At 40.1% G+C, this 19,467-nt stretch overlaps 1 protein-coding gene and 1 pseudogene across 1 annotated transcript in view; one reads left to right on the top strand and one right to left on the bottom strand.

Annotated features, from left to right (window-relative positions):
* Nucleotides 1-19,467, top strand: part of CNTNAP2 (contactin associated protein-like 2) — a 2,040,635-nt gene that overhangs the window by 1,307,309 nt on the left and 713,859 nt on the right. The window contains 1 exon segment of the mRNA XM_021102606.1: nucleotides 1,411-1,530. Coding sequence (XP_020958265.1) covers nucleotides 1,411-1,530 — 120 coding nt within the window.
* Nucleotides 13,376-13,887, bottom strand: LOC100523506 (annotated as a pseudogene).

Below are 19,467 nucleotides of genomic sequence, written 5' to 3'. Positions count from 1 at the left end.
TCACTGTCTTTTAATGCATTATTTTACTTGGTACAGCATTCAGAGTTTGAGCATAGTTTATTATCCAAGTAAGACCAACAGGAGATTTAAAGTGGCACATTAATAATCACACTGGGTCAACAGTTGTGCTGGCTGTCCTAAACTTTCTAGCCACATCCTCTCCCAAAAGCACTTCATGCGTGTGTAATACCCAAGTACTGAGTGAATAGCCCTTACTCCAAATGTCCCTAATCTGTGTTGTTCACAGCTGTGTTTGTGTGGCTTAATCCACTGCTCAACACATTATATGTGCTCAATAACTATTTGTAGGAGGAAGGAAGGAAGGGGAAGCAAACCTTGAGAAAATCAAAGAGTTTTAGAACTGTTTTAGTCTAGTGTGTCGTGTTTATTGAAATGAAATATTATGTAAGGTCTAGCATCCTTGGGAAGAAGAAATCATGAAAGCCAAAGGGAAGTAGAGAGCATGGGCAAGTAGAAAAGGGAGGTCCCGGAATCAGACCTCCTGCTTCACAACTTAACACAGGACGGCTAGGAGTATGAATTTAAGGGCACTTTACCAAAAGATACACTTATCAGACAGATATATTTTTTTTATTGGAAATAGTTCTTAGTTCTGTAAAGAGATCTGTCAAATTCATCATGAATATCAGTATAGAGCTGTTAAAAATTTTCCACAGTAGAGTTTCAGAAGTTCCAGCTATAAGGGAGATATGTAAATGTCCCTTTTGCACTTCTGAAAACAGGTGCAGTCTCTATGAGAAAAGAAAATGTGTTAGGAGCATGGGAACAAAAGAGAAAACAGTGAAAAAGAACCACAGTTTAATTACATAAATGTTAGCTTTCTACAAAAACTAGATGTGAGGTAATTAAAATACCTGTAACAAATAAAATGAAGCAGAGATTTTCTTTCCCTTTTCCTGAAATAAAGAAAGATTAGAAATCACATGTTATTTGTACAAAAAAAAAAAAAAGTGTGTTTGTGTGTGTTTGTGTGGGAGAAAGAGAGATTTTCTCTAATCTCTTAGTTGATCGACCAACAGTGCCGCCTATATTCATGGCCTTTCAAAATAAAGTCCTTACAGTAAGGAGATGATAGCTATAAATAAGTATAGTTTAAATATTTTTCTGTGATCATGGGCCTCAGTGAAACAAGTATTACATTTATTTGACAATTTATTGATTGTTTTATACCTTCCCTGGCTATAAAGTCATACCAAGAACTTACTGTCTTTGTTAGAAAGGTTTATAGACAAAAATCAAATTATGAGTTTAAATGTAGAAATAAGAATGCTCATTCTCACAAGAGAATGCATCCTAAACAATGGTTTGCAGCATTTGATATGTTACTGGGGCATTTGTTTGGGGAACCACTTTTTTGGAGCTGTGCTCATGCAGGATGTTTCCTTCCAGCCATCTATGAACCGTCCTGTGAAGCATACAAACACCTGGGCCAGACATCAAATTACTACTGGATAGATCCTGATGGCAGTGGACCTCTGGGGCCTCTGAAAGTTTACTGCAACATGACAGGTAACTATGCCATTTTTATGGTTCATGAAGATTGCTTTTCTATATGTTGAGAATAAGTAGCACCACTGAAGTCTACTTCTTCTGTACTGTATTCTCCTCACAACATGCAATAAGCTAAATATTGTTGGATTTGTTAGGCTAAATGGTGACGTGTTTTTCTAAAGCAATAAAACTTTTTTACTTTTTTTTTTTAAGTCTACCTTCTGATTTGAACAGTTAATAATTAGCATTTTAAAAAATTCCGCATGTAGGGGAAAAACTAGAAAGTGAAATTGCAGGGTTAAAGTCCACAGAAAGAACTGGCCCATCAAGCAACTTCCACGAGAACCAAGAATGGGGAAAGCTAGTATCACCTCTCAAACTATCCATATTGACCATGTGGGTCGAAGCTGACAGGTCTTCCTCTGCTCCCTGAGGTTCTAGAAGGAGCTGTTCTGAGAGCATTGAAAATCCCTTCTGGCACCAGGAAAACTTACCTACTGCTTGCACGACATGTATCTGGGGAAGAAGGCCTAGTTTTTTTCACTTCCATATTAAATTTCAGAGTTGTGAAATGAGACTGTGGGTTCTTGTAAATTCCCACAGTAGTGTGGAGGATGTATATCTCTCTAAGATAAGAGCAGATTTTCCATCAGATGCTTGGTAACATCTTACTCTCCAAAAACCTGAAGGAGTGTGTGAGGCCAGCACTGCTTACTGGCCTCAGGAGAGGATCCTCATTTGATGTGGACCCCTGAGGCATATGCTGATAAAGGATAATGGTGATAGGCTGCTGCTGCTGCTGCTGCTGCTGATCGCTGTACAGATGGGTTACCCTGTGTCAGGTACCGTGATAACCTCTTTACTCAGACAACCTGGGTATGAATTCTGCCTCTGTGAATCACCAGATATATAATCTTGGCACCTTATTAATTTTATTAAACTCAATGACTTCAGTATGTTTTCCTGTAAAACAGTTTGATACTAATCTATACCTCATCTCATTACGGTATGAATAAGATAATTATATGGTTCCCAGCATCTTGTCTGATATGTAGTAAATTTCAGTAAAGTTTACCAGAAGTCACATAGTATTTTTTTAAAGAATTAGAGAAGTAAACAACTTTTATGATTCCGACAAAATTCAAAATCAAGTATGTTTAAGGCCAAGTGTTCTTAAATGTGGCCCTACTTCAGAAACATTTATAGAGCTTATCTTTTTTTTTTTTCCTCCATACAAACATACTGGCTCCATCCCTGGAGACTGATTCAGTGGGTATGAAGTACAAATAGAATTGTGCATCTAGAACTAGGAGCCCTAAACAGTGCTATAGCCAAGCAGACCCCAGTGGGGAGGGAATCTTGTTGATTTTAGGAAGCTGGGCATGGCACAGATGGGAGGGAGAATTTTGAGGTCATGAGTACAGTATGGAAGGTGTAGAAAAAATGATAAAGTGAGAGATATTGTCCCCCAAATTTCCTCCCATGCCAAGACTGTAAGTATGCCCAGAGAAATAATTCACTTACCAGAAAGCACAGCCTAAGAGGTCATTGATTGTTGGACATGTCAATGCCCTCAGGTACTTTCTTCTTTACCTTCATTCTAATCGTACTTGAACTAAAGTATACCTATGAGAACTTGATTTAATCCAAAAGAGTTAAATCAAGTGGAAAAGGGAGGTCCCAGAATCAGACCTCCTACTCACAACTTTGCAGAATTGATTTTGATTGAATTGATTTCTCCTAATATGCTTATAACAATGAATGTCAACTCTTAACCTTAAGAGAGGTCAGGACTTCCTGACTGGGCTTGGACAACTAAGAATTTACTTTATTTTCCCATATGCATTTTCAAAGAAGAATGAGAAAACAAACCACACCATAATGTATACAATCCTCACGTGAAGACTACATACAAAATGAAAGGGTGGTTTATTTTCAGGAGAGATTATATTTCTGTGAGTTGAAGCCTTCACACAGATACACAGGTCTGTCTTCATCCATACCTCCCTTCAAGAGTAGGATATAGTTTAAGCCGTTACTCTAGATTCAGTCTGGTGGTGCAGAGTGGACTGAAACTTTCTGCAGTTAGAGTATTTTCCCTCTATCAGCAGGATAGTTATGAACATTAGTGTGTTAGGGACCCTTGAAGGCCAGCTTCATTCTTTGGTTTTTCACCACCCATTAACCCTTCCTTTACCTGGTAAGAGCATGAACTTGACCTCATTAGGAAAGATGGCACCACAAAGCCTGGCTTGGGCTGTTCCTTTTCCAAGAGATACTTGTTGAAGAAAAGAAGGGAACAATAACATGAGATAGTCTATGAGGCATTGATATATCACTCTCTCTCTATAAATCACTCTCTATTATCACTCTTTGGTCATGAGAAATGTATGTGCACCTTAATTCGTAAGAATAGAGCTATCCCACTTCTTAGTGACCCAAATGTAATTGTGTGTTTATCACTGTTGAATATATAATAAATTTTTAAATGAGAGCAAGATGTCTTCTCTGGGGAAGAAGCGATGTCTTGGCAGTGATCAGCCTCTATTTTCCTACTTCATCCTAGGACATGAGAGAGGTTTTTTACTTGTAGAGACATTATGAATCTCTAAGAATCTTAATTTTGGTTTCTCATGGAGAAACTTTACTGCAGGTAATATCTGATGTAAATTTGGGTAGAAACAAAAAAATCACTGTTGAAAATCACTTCTGATTTGTATTAGTTCTTTGGAATACTAAACTTTAAATTCACTTACTAATAAAAAGAACAAAAAAAAACAAACAAAAAATGAAAATACTCTTAATTTAGGGCCTGGTGAGAAGGTAGTCTCCTCTGATTTTTGGAAATGAAGTTCTTCCAAATAATTGTTACAACATTACTGTTCACTTATATCTCCAAATTTTATGTTTGTTTAACATTATCAACTGTGTTATTTCTCATATTATCCTTATTAAATTTTTTTATTGAACTACAAGAGAAGATGAAGTTTTTCCCAGCTAGAGTATTTTATTGTTGGATTCAGTCGAAAACATAAGCATATTGATATTTCTTAACACCTCAGATAACTGTTAAATTTTCAATTTCTCCTTCCCAATGCCTTTTGCCAGTCATCCTTATTTCCATTCCCCAAACCATCATCCTGATTCAAACCCTCGTTTGTTGGGTTTGAGCTATTCTAATAATGTCCCAACTGGTCCCTGTTGGTTTGCAATCTTGGGAGTTCAGAAGTGAGATCTGAAACTGGCCCCCACATGGGAAGGACCAGGAGAGACTGAAGGAAGAGGCAGAGCACTCGACATTGGTAGGTAGAGGTTTAACAAGCAAGGGAACTTACTTACAGGGCTTATCTTGGTCAACTGTAAGACAAGTAATCTCTGAACCTGCTCTCCAGAATCATAAACATTTATATTGAAGCCTTTCGGAGTTCAGTCCAGATGGTCTCAACTCCACCTACCTCTCTCAAGGTTTTATTCCCTGAAACGGCTGCTAGCATGGGAACCATAGACAGGATGTACATGCCAAGGACAGGGAGGGGTGAGGCGCCTTCCAGTTGCCAGGGTTCTGCTTGAGGGTCACCTGGTAGTTACATCTCATCCATGACTTCCTCAAATAGTCCCTCTAATTCCATTATTTTCCTACTGCCCGTGCCCCCATGCCACCTGTCAGCAGGCTGCTGGATAAATGTGCCAAACATACCACTGTAATCGTGTGACTACCCGGACCCATCACAATTATTGGATGAAGGAAAGGGCCTCATCTTAGCATTGAACTTCTATCACATTTAATACAAACATTCTAGTGCTTCCTTTTTCCCTACCGTGCCTCCTCATGGTTACTCCATGATCCTGTCAGAGTAGAATTCCATCAAATTCATTTTGCTTTATTTCATGCCAGAGTCACTGTGTACAATATTCTCTCCTGAAACTCTCTATAAAACCCTTATCTCTCAGAGTTGTCTGGAATCCTAAACTTCATGAAGTTCTTCATCTTCAGCATACCTTTACCACCAAACAACCATTTTATGTTCTTTTATCAATCAAATCCTCTCCTCTGTGTATGGAGTTTCCTACTCTGTGTCACTTAGCATTATCTTTCTTGCATTGCAGTTATTTGTATAAAGTACCTTAAAGTCATTTCTCAAGGGTGCCATAAGTAATTAACACAAACTGGGTAACTTAGAACAAGAGACTTTTTTTTTTTTTGCTTTTTGGGGTGCCATATGTGAGGCATATTGAAGTTCCCAGGTAGGGGTTGAATTAGTGCTGCAGCTGCCAGTCTATGCCACAACCACAGCAACAGCAACACAGGATCTGAGTTGAATCTGAGACCTTTGCCACAGCTCACTGCAACACCAGATCTTTAACCCACTGAGCTGGGCCAGGCATCGAACCTCATGGATACCAGTCAGGTTCATTTCCACTGAATCACAGTGGGAATTCTAAACAAGAGAATTTATTCTTTCACAGTTCTCGAGAGAACTGTAGTTAGGGCCGAACTCCTGCTATAGGCTCCAGGGAAGAATGGTGGTTGCTGACGGTCTTTGATGTTCTTTGGCTGGTAGATGCATCACTGCAATCTTTTTACCTGTAGTTATGGTTGTTCCCTAGGTCCCCTGTATGTCTTCATGTGAGCGTCTCATAAGGACACTAGTCATTGCATTTAGGGCCCATATTCATCCAGTTGACCTCATTTTAACTAATTACATATGTAAAGACCCTGTTTTCAAATAAGATCACATTTGGAGAGTCTGAGTAGACATGAATTTGGGGGGGGGGACCTTCAACCCAGAGCATATCTTATCTCCTCCCATTCCATTGTAAGCTTCTCAAGGTAATTTGCATTTGTCTGTCCAAAGATCAATCAAAAATAAACAATATATCATGGAGTTCCCCTTGTGGCTCAGCAGGTTAAGGACTGACACCATGAGGATGTAAGTTTGATCCCTGGCCTAGCTCAGTGGGTTCAGGATCCAGCTTTGACACAAGCTATAGCATAGGTCACAGATGTGGCTTGGATCCTGCATTGCTGTGGCTATGGTGTAGGCTGGCAGCTGCATCTTTGGTTCCACCCCGGCATGGGAACTTCCATATGTCACCGTAAAAAGATAAAGAAATAAAATAAAATAAACACTATATCATTGGATGTACCATATTAGGAACTTGATTCTGTCATTTTGGTGTCATGTGTTGAGTTGTATCCTCAATAAAAAGATGTGGGAGTCCTTTAACTTAGAATGTGACTTTATTCAGAAAGAGGATCATTGCAGATGAAACTGGATAAGTTGAGATGAGTTCACACTTGTAGTTACGTCCTATGTCCAATATGACTGGGATCCGTATAGAAGAGGGAAATTTGAACACAGACATGCACAGTGAAGAATGACATGTGAAGAGAGAGACAGAAATTGGGGCTATGCTGCCATGTATGCTCCAAGGAACCCTGGATTGCCAGCCACAATCTGGAAGCTCAGAGGCGAGCATGGAACAGAGTCTTCCTCAGCCCTCAGAAGGAATGAGTCCTGCTGACACCTTTATTTTGGACTTCTTGCCTCCAGAACTATAGTGGAATTGATTCTTGTCGCTCTAAGCCACTTAGTTTGTAGTACTTTGTTGCAGTAGCCCGATAAAACTAATTCACGTGTTATTATCTATTCTTATCACTTTTAAAAGGAGTGTAATCAGTAAATATGTAAAGTTAGAGACTTTATTTTCTGAGTAAGTAGAGTAGAATATTTTACCCTGTTTCTTCAGCTAAGTACAACTTAAAACTTTGATACTATAAATCAAACAAACATGAGAAAATTCTAAAAGGCAGAGAAAGGAAAGCAGACCAGTTAGGGAACTTAGGATCCAAGAAACAACACTATGTTGAGTTCTCTGATTTTTTTTTTTTTTTTCTTGCCTCATATATCCTAGACTGAGAGCTGGAAAAGTTGACTATCTGGAAATGTCAATGTGTGCAGATAAACAAAGCCCCAACAAAATCCTGCACCCTTTAGCCAAGGATCAGGAAAAGGGCAGCCTGACAAGACAGAAAATTTTTAGACCAAAAACACTCCACTCCAGCCAAATGCACAAGAAAAGCTAATAGCCCATTCCCACCCCTGCCAGCAAAGGCCAGGTGGGGAGCCTAGACTCCTATCCCTGAGAAGCCATAATGAAGTGCTTAAACATACCCTGTGTGGAGGTGTCAGAGATTCCAAATAGAGAGCAGAACTTTCAATCTCAACATCCAGTCACGCCCTCCCTGATAGGAACAGTGCAGACCACATTGAATCATGCATGTTCACCCCCACCTTCTAGTAACAAGGTAACAAGATGCTCCCCCCAACACTGGCGTAAGGTCACAGGAAGCCTAGGAAAGTCAGGAGTGTCACCACTGCCCAGTGGTATTGGGGCTACTCCCATGGCACTGTCAGTGTGGACTACATGGGTTCCCAGAACTCCCAGCCTGCCTTTCCTCTTGGGTGTCAAGGAAGGCCAAGTAGGGTACCTAGACTTCTATCTGTAATGAGATAGCACTGTTCTTTCCTCTGCTCAAGTAAAAAATCAGTTAAAACAGAAAGTTTTGATAATATCCAGAGTATCATCACATAATGTGAAAATGTCTAAGATTCAAGCAAAAAAAAAAAAAAAAAAAATCACTCATCATACCAAGGACTAAAAGGACCGCAGATGAAAAGAAAGAAAATAATTAGTAGATGTGAACACTGAGATGACAGAGATGTGAGAATTCTCTGATAAGTAGTTTAAACGAGCTATGATAAAAATGCTTCAATGAATAATTGCAAATATGCTTAAAACAAATGAAAATATAGAAAGCCTCAGCAAAGAAATAGGCATGAAGCAACCAAAATAAAAAGCTCAGTGAATGGGATCAACAACAAAAAGAAAGGGATAGCTGGCTATCACTCTGGAAAACACTGGTAGTTTCTTTAAAAATTAAACATGCAACTACCATATGACCCTGCAGTTTTATTCCTTAACAGTTATTCAAGAAAAATTAAGTGATACAAGTGATCATAGCACCCTTACTGGTATTAACCCTAACTAGAAACCCATATATCCTTTCACAGGTGAATGTTTAAACAAACTTGGTATATTGATACCATGGACTACTACTCAATAAAGGGGATGAACTGTTGACACAATGCAACAATATGGATTCATCTCCAAAGAATTATGCTGAGTGAGAAAAGTCCAGTCTCAAAAGATTAGGTTTTCTATGACTTCATTCATACAACCTTTGGAAATGACAAATTGGGTGGAAATTGTGAACAGATTAAAGGTCACCAGGGGTTAACGAGGGATGAGGTGAGAGAGAAGTGGCTGTGGCTATCAAAAGGACAATAAGGGAGATTCTTTTGGTGATGGAAGTATTCAATGTCTTGATTATACTGAAATCAATATCCTGCTTGAGATACTTTACTGTAGTTTTCCAGAGTGGCACCATTGGTGGAAGTGAAATAAAAGCCACATGAGTTCTCTCTGTACTATTTCTTACATTGCATATACAGTCTACATCATGTCAAAGAAAAATGTAATTCAAAATTGTAATGCAGAATTCCCTTTGTGGCTCAGTGGTTAACGAATCCAACTAGGAACCATGAGGTTGTGGGTTCAATCCCTGGCCTTGCTCAGTGTGTTAAGGATCTGGCGTTGCTGGGAGCTGTAATGTAGGCCGCAGATGCAACTCAGATCCCATGTTGCTGTGGCTCTGGCATAGGCCGGCAGTTACAGCTTTGATTAGACCGCCTGCCTGGGAATCTCCATATGCTTTGCGTGTGGCCCTAGAAAAGACAAAAAAAAATTGTAATGCACACCAAAAAAACCCAAAAAAAGTTGAATTTCTTTATAGACTTGTGAAAAAAGAAAAAAAAGAACAGAGTATTTAAGTATACTCTAGGATCTTTTTCTAGGTTTTTTTTATTTATGTATTTGTTGCAGGAAAGGGGACCCCTTCCAGGGCCTGAAAATGGGCTCTTGTCTAACACTTGGAAATGAACTGTCCAGGGAGACACACCTACTGACAAAGTAAGACTTTATTGAAAAGGGATACCCAGGCAGAGAGCAGCTGGGTGAGGAACCCAGGAGAACTGCTCCCCCATGTGGCTCACAGTTTCTGGTTTTATGGGAATGGGGTTAGTTCCTGGGTTGTCTCTGGCCAATGATCTTGCTCTGCCAGTTCTTGGTCTGGCCCCAGGGTCCTTCTTGGTGGCACACACACCTTTCAACCAAGATGGATTCTAGCACCAGGGATCCTGGAGGTTGGTTCTCTCCTCCCTCCTACTGACCCCTCCCAACTCCTCCCCCCTCCACCCCCATCAGTCTTCATGGCAGCACCGTACTCCTTATCAGGGTCTCCTGCTTTGAGACAACTCAAGCCAACAGTTATTATCCTGCCTGGCCAAGGTGGGTGGTTTCAGTCAGTGCTCCCCTGACACATTCACTATATGCCAGGAAATGTGTCATGTGAGAGTAAATGGATCTGGTAAATGCCTTCACGGTGTTCACAACTCATAATAAAAACAAGCATTAAAAAAATAAACCAATAAATAAGTAATTTTTCTGTAGAGAAAAATGATGGAAATGTGAGAGTGATTTATTTTGGATAGAGGAAATTTTTTTTAAAAAAAACCTCCCTGGGAAACAACATTTCAGCCAAAATTTAGCATATGAAAGGAGACAAGTCACTCAAAAAGGTGAGGAAGGGAAATGAGCCCTGAAAATTTATACCCCAAGGCATAAAAGAGATCATTTCCCTCCAAAGAACTGAAACCTGAGTGACTAAAGCCTAAAGGGCCCAAAATGAAGTGGGGAGAAGGGGTAGGGCCAGAGCAGACCAGGCAGTAAAGATGGCTGTGCAGGAAAAATTTTGGTTTTTATGTTTTCAGTTAAATTACAATGTAGTGGGTGAGAATCTATGGAAAGATTTTATTTTTTATCTTTAGTTTTATTTATTTATTTTTTTGCTGCAGAAAACTATATTGTTTCCATTTGGTTCGAGATTTAGGAGAGAGCGCCAAGGTGGTTAAATTGGTGCCTTGTGGCTGCAGAGAGGGGCTTCCGGGAGAAACCTAGGCACCAGAGGGGCTCCTCAAAGTCCTCTGGGCTCCAGAAGCTCCTAGTCGTGCTTGAAGGTGAGGTTTTCAAGATGTACTTGCCTAGTCCAGCCTGGGGACCAGACAGCCAGCGGAGGCTGGGCAGATGGTCACCCATCTTCTTGACGAACTTCACCTCCTCATCCAGGAAGTGTTCTCCAGGAAGTCACAGAGGTGGGACCCTTCGTAGGCAAAACCCAGGGCATGCAGATCCAGAAGGGCCTGGTTTAGGTTCTTCTCCAAGAGAATGGCAGCTTCTATACCATCCTGGGTTTTACCCCACTCATCTTAATATGGCTTCTGCAAGTCCTGGAAGAGAGTGAGGCCACAGAGCTGGTTTTGCATTTTCAAGAGACCCTCCACGCCCTTGCGCTTCTTCTTGGCCAATTTGCAGAAAAAGTGGTTCACACTCTCCCATAGCCTTGTTGTCATGGTTGAAATAGAAGCCCAGAGAGAGGAAGGTGTAGGAGGCCTGCAGATGCATGTTCAGGCGGTCGACGAAGGCTTCCACCTCGCTGGAATAATTCTGATGAACCTGGGAGCTCATGGTTGATCAGTAATAAAAAGTTAAGCTTAAAAAAATGGTGTGTGCTCATCCCAGAGAAGCAGCTGAGTGGCTGATTCCCAAGGTTGCAACTGGAAAAAAGATTGGAGGGTAGTCAGAAGCTGGAGTCGGGGGGGAGGGTCCCTGGGTCTGTTCCATCCAAACACTGTTGAAGCAAGAGATAGATCATGGGACCACTGAGCACACTGTCTGGAAAGGTTTTAAACAGGAGAATGAGAGGGTCTTGATTAAAATTACCATTTGAAGTACTTGAGTGACAAACTGAAAACACTGGGGCCAGTTCTGAAGCTGTTGTAAAAGTCCAGGGAAGAAATGATGCTTCTTTGGACTAGGATGGTGATAGTTTAAGTGATGAAAAAGAGATGGATTTCATAGTATTTTGGAGGTGGTACTCAAGATTGGTGATGGATGGGATAAGGATGGTTAAAGGCAGTTATCAAGAATAACTCCTGAATATATGGATGAAATAACTAGGTGAATTAGAGTGCCTTTGGGGAGATATGGAAAAATAAGGAAAGAACAGATTTAGAGAAATTTCAAGAATTCAGTTTTGAATTATGAAGTGCTATTTAAATATGAAGTGCTATATGATATCTCAATTGAGATGCAAATTTTGCAGTTAGATAAGCCCTGGAAAGGATGTTTGGGTTAGAGATGTAAATGTGCTAATAGTTAGCATATGAATGTATGAGACATGATAATATCACTTAGACGGAATGATGTAAACTGGAAAAGGCATCAAAGGAATGAACTCCTAGGATGGATCAGATTTCTAGTGATGAAATATTGTGTGTGTAGGAGAATGGAGGAAAAGTGTCTAAGAGAACTTGGAGGGCAAATGGATTGGAAGTTGAATTGACCTCTCAGGTCCTAAAGAATGGTAAAAAGATTGGGAAAATAGGGAGTGACTTTGAATCAATACAAATGTATATAATGAATGAATGAGCAGAACTCTGTGAGGCCTTTCCGGGGAAGACTCCTCTCATCCTCCATGCCCCCCACCTCCTGTTTGTAAAAAAGCTTTAGCCTCCTAGGCGTTCCCTGAGTTCCAAAAAGCAAATTTAATCAGAGAAGTGAAAAATGAGGCAACAAAAGAAAATAGTCAAGCAAAACAAAATTACAGTAATTTAGCCATGAAGCAAAGTGAAGGACATTTAGTTCTACCTCAAGAGCTATACATAATATCTTAAGCCATACCCTTGAGTTATTTTCCAAACACTAAAACCTCCACCAGCTGGAAGAAGTTAACTACATGTTGACCACCAGTATATAGGCCTCAGACCAGTTGGAACCAAGAAATTGGTAATTGAATCCCTGAAATATCACCCTGTTACCACAACACCAACCAGTCAGAGATTGTGCAGGAGCTGATCATGGACCCTACAGCCCACACCCTTAATGTTGCCTTTTAAAACTCTTACCTGGAAGCCATTGAGGAGTTTGAGTCTTTTGAACAGGAACGTCACGTACTCCTTCTTGGCGCCTTGCAATAAACATGATTCTTTCTTTCACTATAGCCCAGTGTCAATAGATTGGCTTTGCTCCACATCTGGTGAGTGGACCCAAGTTTGATTCAGTAACAAAAATAAATCAATTTATATCATGCTTTGCATGAGATGCCAAGCAGCTGAAAATTGGTCCCAAGGGAAAAGCAAGCAATTGATGATATTGTATTTTTAAAGCACGGCATTGGAAGCTGAGAATAGGACTTTCCAAAGGAGATACAGACATAAGACTGGGAAACAAGTCAGAAAGCCCTGTTGTAATCCAGACATTACAATTTAGCTTTAAGATTGTGCCTCCAGGTAAAGGAGAGGATTGATTTGATGGATATCTAGAAAGTTGAGTTGTTCAAACTGAGGTTGGTGAGATTTAAGTTGAAAATAATTGCTAAGTTTCTGCTTGGGGTAACCCCATTTGATGGCACACAGAAGAGCAGGGACAGATTCAGAAATGGTGGGAGTCTGTGTCACCTTCAGTGCTTGTAAGTCAGCCTGGTTAGAATGGTGTTGTGGGCAGATACTGTACAAGTTCCTTGAGGATTTGGGGCACAATTAATTTCTTTGTCTCAGTTTCCTCATAAATAAAGAGTAGGAATTGGAATGTGTTGATCTCTATACTGCCCCCATCATATATATATCATTACAATGGGACATGAAAGAAATATCAGTACTCAAATAGTTATTTATTTTTTTTCTTTTCAGAGTACAATGTTTTTTATTCATTGATAAACTAAAGGTCAGTTTCTAGATGTCTCTTTCTCTTGCTTCATTTGTTTTATTAGCAAGCAAAGCCCTATAAGGGACGACTTCATTTAGTCCTCAGACTCTGATCCATCTTCATCTTGACTAATCTGGAAGTAACGAAATTCATAGGTCTCCTTGTCAGATGCAACCACACGATGCCAATCATAAAGATTGTTCTTCTTAAGGTATTTCTTGGTAAGATATTTCAAATATCTTTTAGAGAACTGTTTCTCAGAAACAACCATGATTTTATTCTTGAAGTGTTCAATGTGAACAACATTCCCAAGATTTCCAGTTTTTCCATTCACTTTAACCTTTCCCGTAGAAACTGTTCAAAATTTCGAGCATCAAAAATTCCATCTCCTACTGGATGAGTCAGGTCTAAATTAAACTTCCAGGTTGACTTCTTAGGCTTCTTGTCTTTCTTTGGCGCCATGTTGAAGGCCGGCCGTGCAGTAAGAGACCTCAAATAGTTCAGAGACGAAATCCTCTTGCCTCAAACAAGCTCTAATTTACTCATTTTGTGGCCAGGTTTGACGTAAATTGGCACTCTTCATTTTTATCATAAGGCAGTCCTTCTACTATGTAATTCTTCTTTGACTCTCTGAAGTTCAGAGCTGCATCACTTGGAAATTAGGGGGTGCCCTAAATGACAGCATTTCAGGTGCTGTACATTTGACATTGAAGAGATAATATACTCATTGAATCTGTTGTAGGAGACTTCGTCATTCTGTGCAAGTCAAATCCTGGTTTCCTTTTTTAGGTCTTGGGGCTCATTATAAAATGTAGTCATCATTATCCTCATCTTCCTTCTCCATTTTTGATCATCTCTCTGAAAATTCGGCATTATAAATGTAATCTTTAATGAGTGTATATTATCATGTACTTCTAATATATACCTCTTTCATTTGTACATTTTCTGACATTTCAGTTTGTTTCTATTTCCTTAAGTTGTTCCTCAATGTCTTTTAGAAATCTTGAACTTTTATATTTAGAGCTTCACTTAGTACTCTCTGCGCAGTGATTAATAATAACAATAGTAAATAAAGCTAGATCCAGCTATTATCCTTGGTAAATTACTGCTTATCCCTAAATCAAAAACAACATTTTTCTTAATATTTTATCCTCAAATTCATCTTTATAACTCTCTTTGCATTCATATTTATTTATTTTTTTAATTTAAGGAAACATCTGTGCTGCACGGTGTTAAATTTAAAGTCTAAACAAGGAACGCCTCCTGCATTCGTCCTAGTACTAGCTTTATAGTTTTATCAAAAAGCCATTAAGCTTGTTTACATAATTTGTGCTTTATAAAGCCCTGGGATTTAGCTGATCAAATTCTATTATCCTCTATAATGGTAAAAGCTGTTCAAGTCTTTTTAATCTAATATTTATAGAGAGCTTGTTATTCAAGTTCCTAAGCACTTGCATTCAGTAATATCATTTCATTTATCATTATGCTTCTCAGAAGTTTCAGGAGTTCAGTGTCGGTGGGGGGCAGTGGAAATAGGCTGCTAGGATGGGACACCTGGGCTCTTGAAAAGAATCATGAACCTGCCCCCCCCCCCCGTTTCTGCTGCCAATAGCCCCACCCCCAGCAAAGCAAAGCAGTTCCTTCTCCATCATATTTGTTTTCTGGCAGCTTTCAAGAATACCAATTTATTACCTCAGAGTTTCCTTGGGTCAGGGTACAGCTCAGGGTGCCCCAGGCTGAAATGAGGGGGTCAGCAGACCTGGGATCTCATCTGAGGCTTGGCATCCTCTTCCGTATTCATTGAAGTTGTTGCCAGAGCTCAATTCCTTGAGATAACATTGAGGGTCCAGCCTGGGGATTGCTCTCAACTGCTAGAGGCTGCTCCCAGGTCCCAGACATGTGTCCTTCTCATGGGGTGGCTGTAGGAGGATCTCTGACCTGGAAAACTGTTTCAGGAGCTCACCTGATCAGGTCATGCCTCCCCAGGATAATTAACTCATGTCAACAAGAGACCTTACTGACACCTGCAAAAATCTCTTGCCTTTGCCATATAAGTAACCTAATTGCAGGAGTGCTATCCCACTGTGTTGACCTCTCCCACCCACATTGAGGAATGGGCTGAAGCAGTGTGCACCAGGTGTCAAGAATACTGGCGGAATACCTTGTATTCTTTTTACTACACCTACCTCGATGCTTCTGGATATTGTTCATGATCCCAACTGCATGTATCCTTACCTTTTGAGTAACATTGCCACATATAATTTGTAAAAAATTACGTCCTATTATTCATTATTTGTCTTAAGGTTTTTAACCAAGTGTTCAAAATAGGATATTTTGAAAATATAAATAAGCAAAAATAAAAATTGCTTACTGACTGAAGATAAGAATTACTAACATGTTAGGGAATGTGTAATAAAGATTTTATATTTTATGCTTGTAGCTGTATATATAATATTGAGGGCAAACTGAATGCCAGTCGCTATTCTAAGATCATACATATTAGCTTATGTAATAATTCACAGCAGCCCCACGGGGTAGGTAGTGTCACTCTTATGCCCATTTTTTGGATGAGGAAATTAAAGCTCCCAGAAATTAAGTCCTAAGTCACCCAACTAGTAGGTTATAGAGATTGAACTCTTAGACAGGCATGTGTGATCCAGAGTTCACAGTTCCTATGTGTGTGCACATATGTGTGTGCATATATGAGTGAGAGTGCCTGTGTGCATGTCATTCACCTAAATGGCCACGTGTGTGCATGCAAATAGTACTCCTCATTTTGGATTATGTAGTGTGATTTGTAATATTTCTGAAATGAGCATCTTTTATTCATATGTTTTCATTATCATCAAAACTTCCTTACACAACTCTAATTCATTATCTGGAGTTTGGACAGTGTTTTTGCCATAAACTATTTACTTCCTAATTGTTCAACTGATGCCTTGGGGTTTTTAATCAGAGAACACATTTTAAAATGATATCAGTTTATAAACCATTAAGCAATTATTATCAATTTTAGCTCTTAATTCAACTACAAGTATTTTCTCTCATATAGATTTCTGAGAGCTTTTACAGAATAACTTGTGTATTTCTTGTGTATCTAGGTTAATTATCCCTTAGGGTTTGAGCCCGACTTTTAGGATCATTTAAATTCTATTCCCAATATCTAGTTATTCTTTCAGTGTAAAATCTTAAAGAGAATCTAAGAAACTCTGGTTTGAGAAGGCAACACAATTGAATGGAATTGTACCAGGCATCAATGGTGATATTTAACATGATTGTAATGCCTCATTCCCTTTTTTGGCAGGGAAACCAGCCAGAAACAGGGACACACACAGCTCTCCTCATCTCTGAGAGGGCTGATTAACAGTCACAGGCCAGGCACACTGTGCTTCTCTCTCCTTCCTATTCCTATATGTCATGCATACTCTGAATGTGTTCCCGTTCTAAAGTGTAAGCCTCAAAACACCAGCCTCTTCCATTTTATTCCCTCCACTCAAATTTATTTTTTCTCCTCAAAGGCATGTGCCCTCCTCTTTCTGTCTCCTAACCTAGTTTGCCTCCTCTGTCGTTAACCTGCACGTAGAATAGCTCTCCTCTGTCTTCTTTCAGTCACATCCTCTCCTCTTTGTGGACTTCTCACAAGCTGTCTTTGTTATAAACCTTTGTAATCACTCAGCAGCTCCTGCTTCACATGCTCAGCTCTTTCCATTCCTCACAATCAGGATAAATCTTTGAATCCAATTCTGTTCATACAGCTTCAATTGAAAATCTAGGAACCAACTCACTGATCAAACACAGCCTGAAAAAAGAGCTCTTCTCGGTAACTGATGACCCACCCTCCCAAGACTCCTTTCAGAATCACGGTCTCACTCCACAGACAGCTTCCACCTGCCAGGCTTTCTTTTCAGTCTCTTCATTGTGTGTCAGTCGCAGTGATAGGTTAATACTACAAAAATTCTCAAAGGGTTTTCGAACTTTCAACCAAGAAAGGGAGAGGGAAGCTCAAAGAGGTCCAGTGAGGTCCACGCCATGGGACAAGACTCAGGAAGGGAATGGAGGACACCATGTAAAATCAAGATGGACTGGGAGTTCCCTGGAGGCTCAGAGATTTAAGGGATGCAGTGTTGTCACAGCTGTGGCTTAGGTCACTGCTGTGATGCAGGTTTGATCCCTGGCCTGAGAACTTCCATATGCCATGGGAATGGCCAAAAGCAAAGATGGAGTGGCCTTAAATTTAGAGCAGCCATCCTGGTCTCCCCAGAGCCTCCACAGTGGTACCCCAGATACAGATATGCCCACCACAGACCTTTTTACACATCTGCCTAAACAATATTTTAAACACACTGCCTTTTTGGTGCTTAAAAAAGCACTGCTTGGAGTTCCCATCATGGCACGGTGGAAACGAATCTGACTAGGAACCATGATGTTGTAGGTTCAATCCCTGGCCTCTCTCAGTGGGTTAAGGATCTGGCGTTGCCATGAGCTGGGGTTTAGGTCGCAGAGTTGGCTCGGATCTGGCATTGCTATGGCTCTGGCGTAGGCCAGCAGCTGTAGCTCCAATCAGACCCCTAGCCTGGGAACCTCCATATGCTGCAGGTGCTGCCCTAAAAAGACCAAAGACAAAAAAAAAAAAAAGCACTGCCTTTTTTGTACAAGTTCCCTGCTCAAAAACTGAGAATGGCTTTATACCGTCTATGGCCAAGGACTATTGTTTGGTTTTCTCTGTCATTTAGGGTCTGAAACTCTTGTCTAGTCCACAGAAATCAGCTTGTACATCAGGCAAGTCGGAAAGAAAAAAAAAAAAAAAAAAGCTTTGGGAAATCCAGGCAAGCTAGCTCAAAGCACAAGAATAACTTTGCAGTTATTCACTAGGAATTCCTCCCTTTTGGCTAAATTTAAAGCCAGTATGCCTGTGTTTCTGACTTTCCAAACCCTGGGATTTTCAGTTTGCTGGGTCACCTTTCATTTCTTCTGAGTAAATCAATCTTCATTTCAGGAGATTCCTGGCAATTTTAGCACTTAATTTCTCTTTTTATCTTGTGATCTTGGTCTGCCTGATGCAACCAAGAAAGCTAAGTAATGAACTAAGTAATAAACACCAATATGACATGTTGCCTAAACTGGCAATACTGGAGTCTTATTTCTGGGAATGACTGAAGGTAGAAGACCTACAGCTCATCAGTGCCACATAAGTGACTGCCACATGACTGCCTTTGTCTCACTTATGATGAGGAAGAAAATAACTTTGGAAAAAGGTAAACCTGTGATTAAAAATCTCTGTTGTGTTTATGTACAGAGGGCATCATCAGGGCTCCCTTAACACAACCATTAATCTTGTATCCTGTGTTCACTCATATTTCTTAACAAAATCAGCATTAAAAAATGAGATATGCAAGAACTTGCTAAATTCTCATCATGATCATCATCACTGTTATTATTTCTTTTTTTGATTTCTGAACATATATTTGTTTTCTCCTCACTGGAACTGTGTTTTCCCCTTCTGCTTCTAAGCTTGCTTGGTATAGCTCTAGCCTTCAGGGCTAGGACAAGGCAGCATACTTTGGAGGGGTGAGCAGATGCCCAAAGCAATCCAGGCAGTGAGACAGGGAAGTGAGAGCAGGGGGATTTTTAGCACACTGTTGCAGGGAGGAGTGTACAGAGTAGAATTCAACATATTCTGTTCTCAGGACTTAAAAGACTATGTTTAACATAGTAGTGGACATCTTGCTGATGTTTCCTATTGCTCTAATCCAGATGCTCTGTATGTCTGGGGCATCCCACCATCGTGAAATCTCCCTTCATCACACCAGTGTTCATGCATCCAGCAGTTTCCCCAACTCCCCCTGTGCTGGAACTCATGCTTTTTATTCTCTACATCTTTCTTATTGTAATGTATCACTCTCCTGGGTGTAGCACATTCTCTGGTAGTTTCTTGATGTTTCAATTCAACCTGTCCTTCTCCCTAGAAATTAGAAGGACAGTCTTTTTGCCACAGATGATCTGAAATTTCACAACATGCCTTAGTGTAGGTCTGTTTTCATCTGTCTGCTGGATGCTCATTTTCACACT

Source organism: Sus scrofa, chromosome 9, assembly GCF_000003025.6.
Source record: "Sus scrofa isolate TJ Tabasco breed Duroc chromosome 9, Sscrofa11.1, whole genome shotgun sequence".
Lineage (NCBI taxonomy): Eukaryota > Metazoa > Chordata > Mammalia > Artiodactyla > Suidae > Sus > Sus scrofa.
Note: the sequence above shows the minus strand (reverse complement) of the source record. Positions and strands in the feature narration are given on the sequence as shown.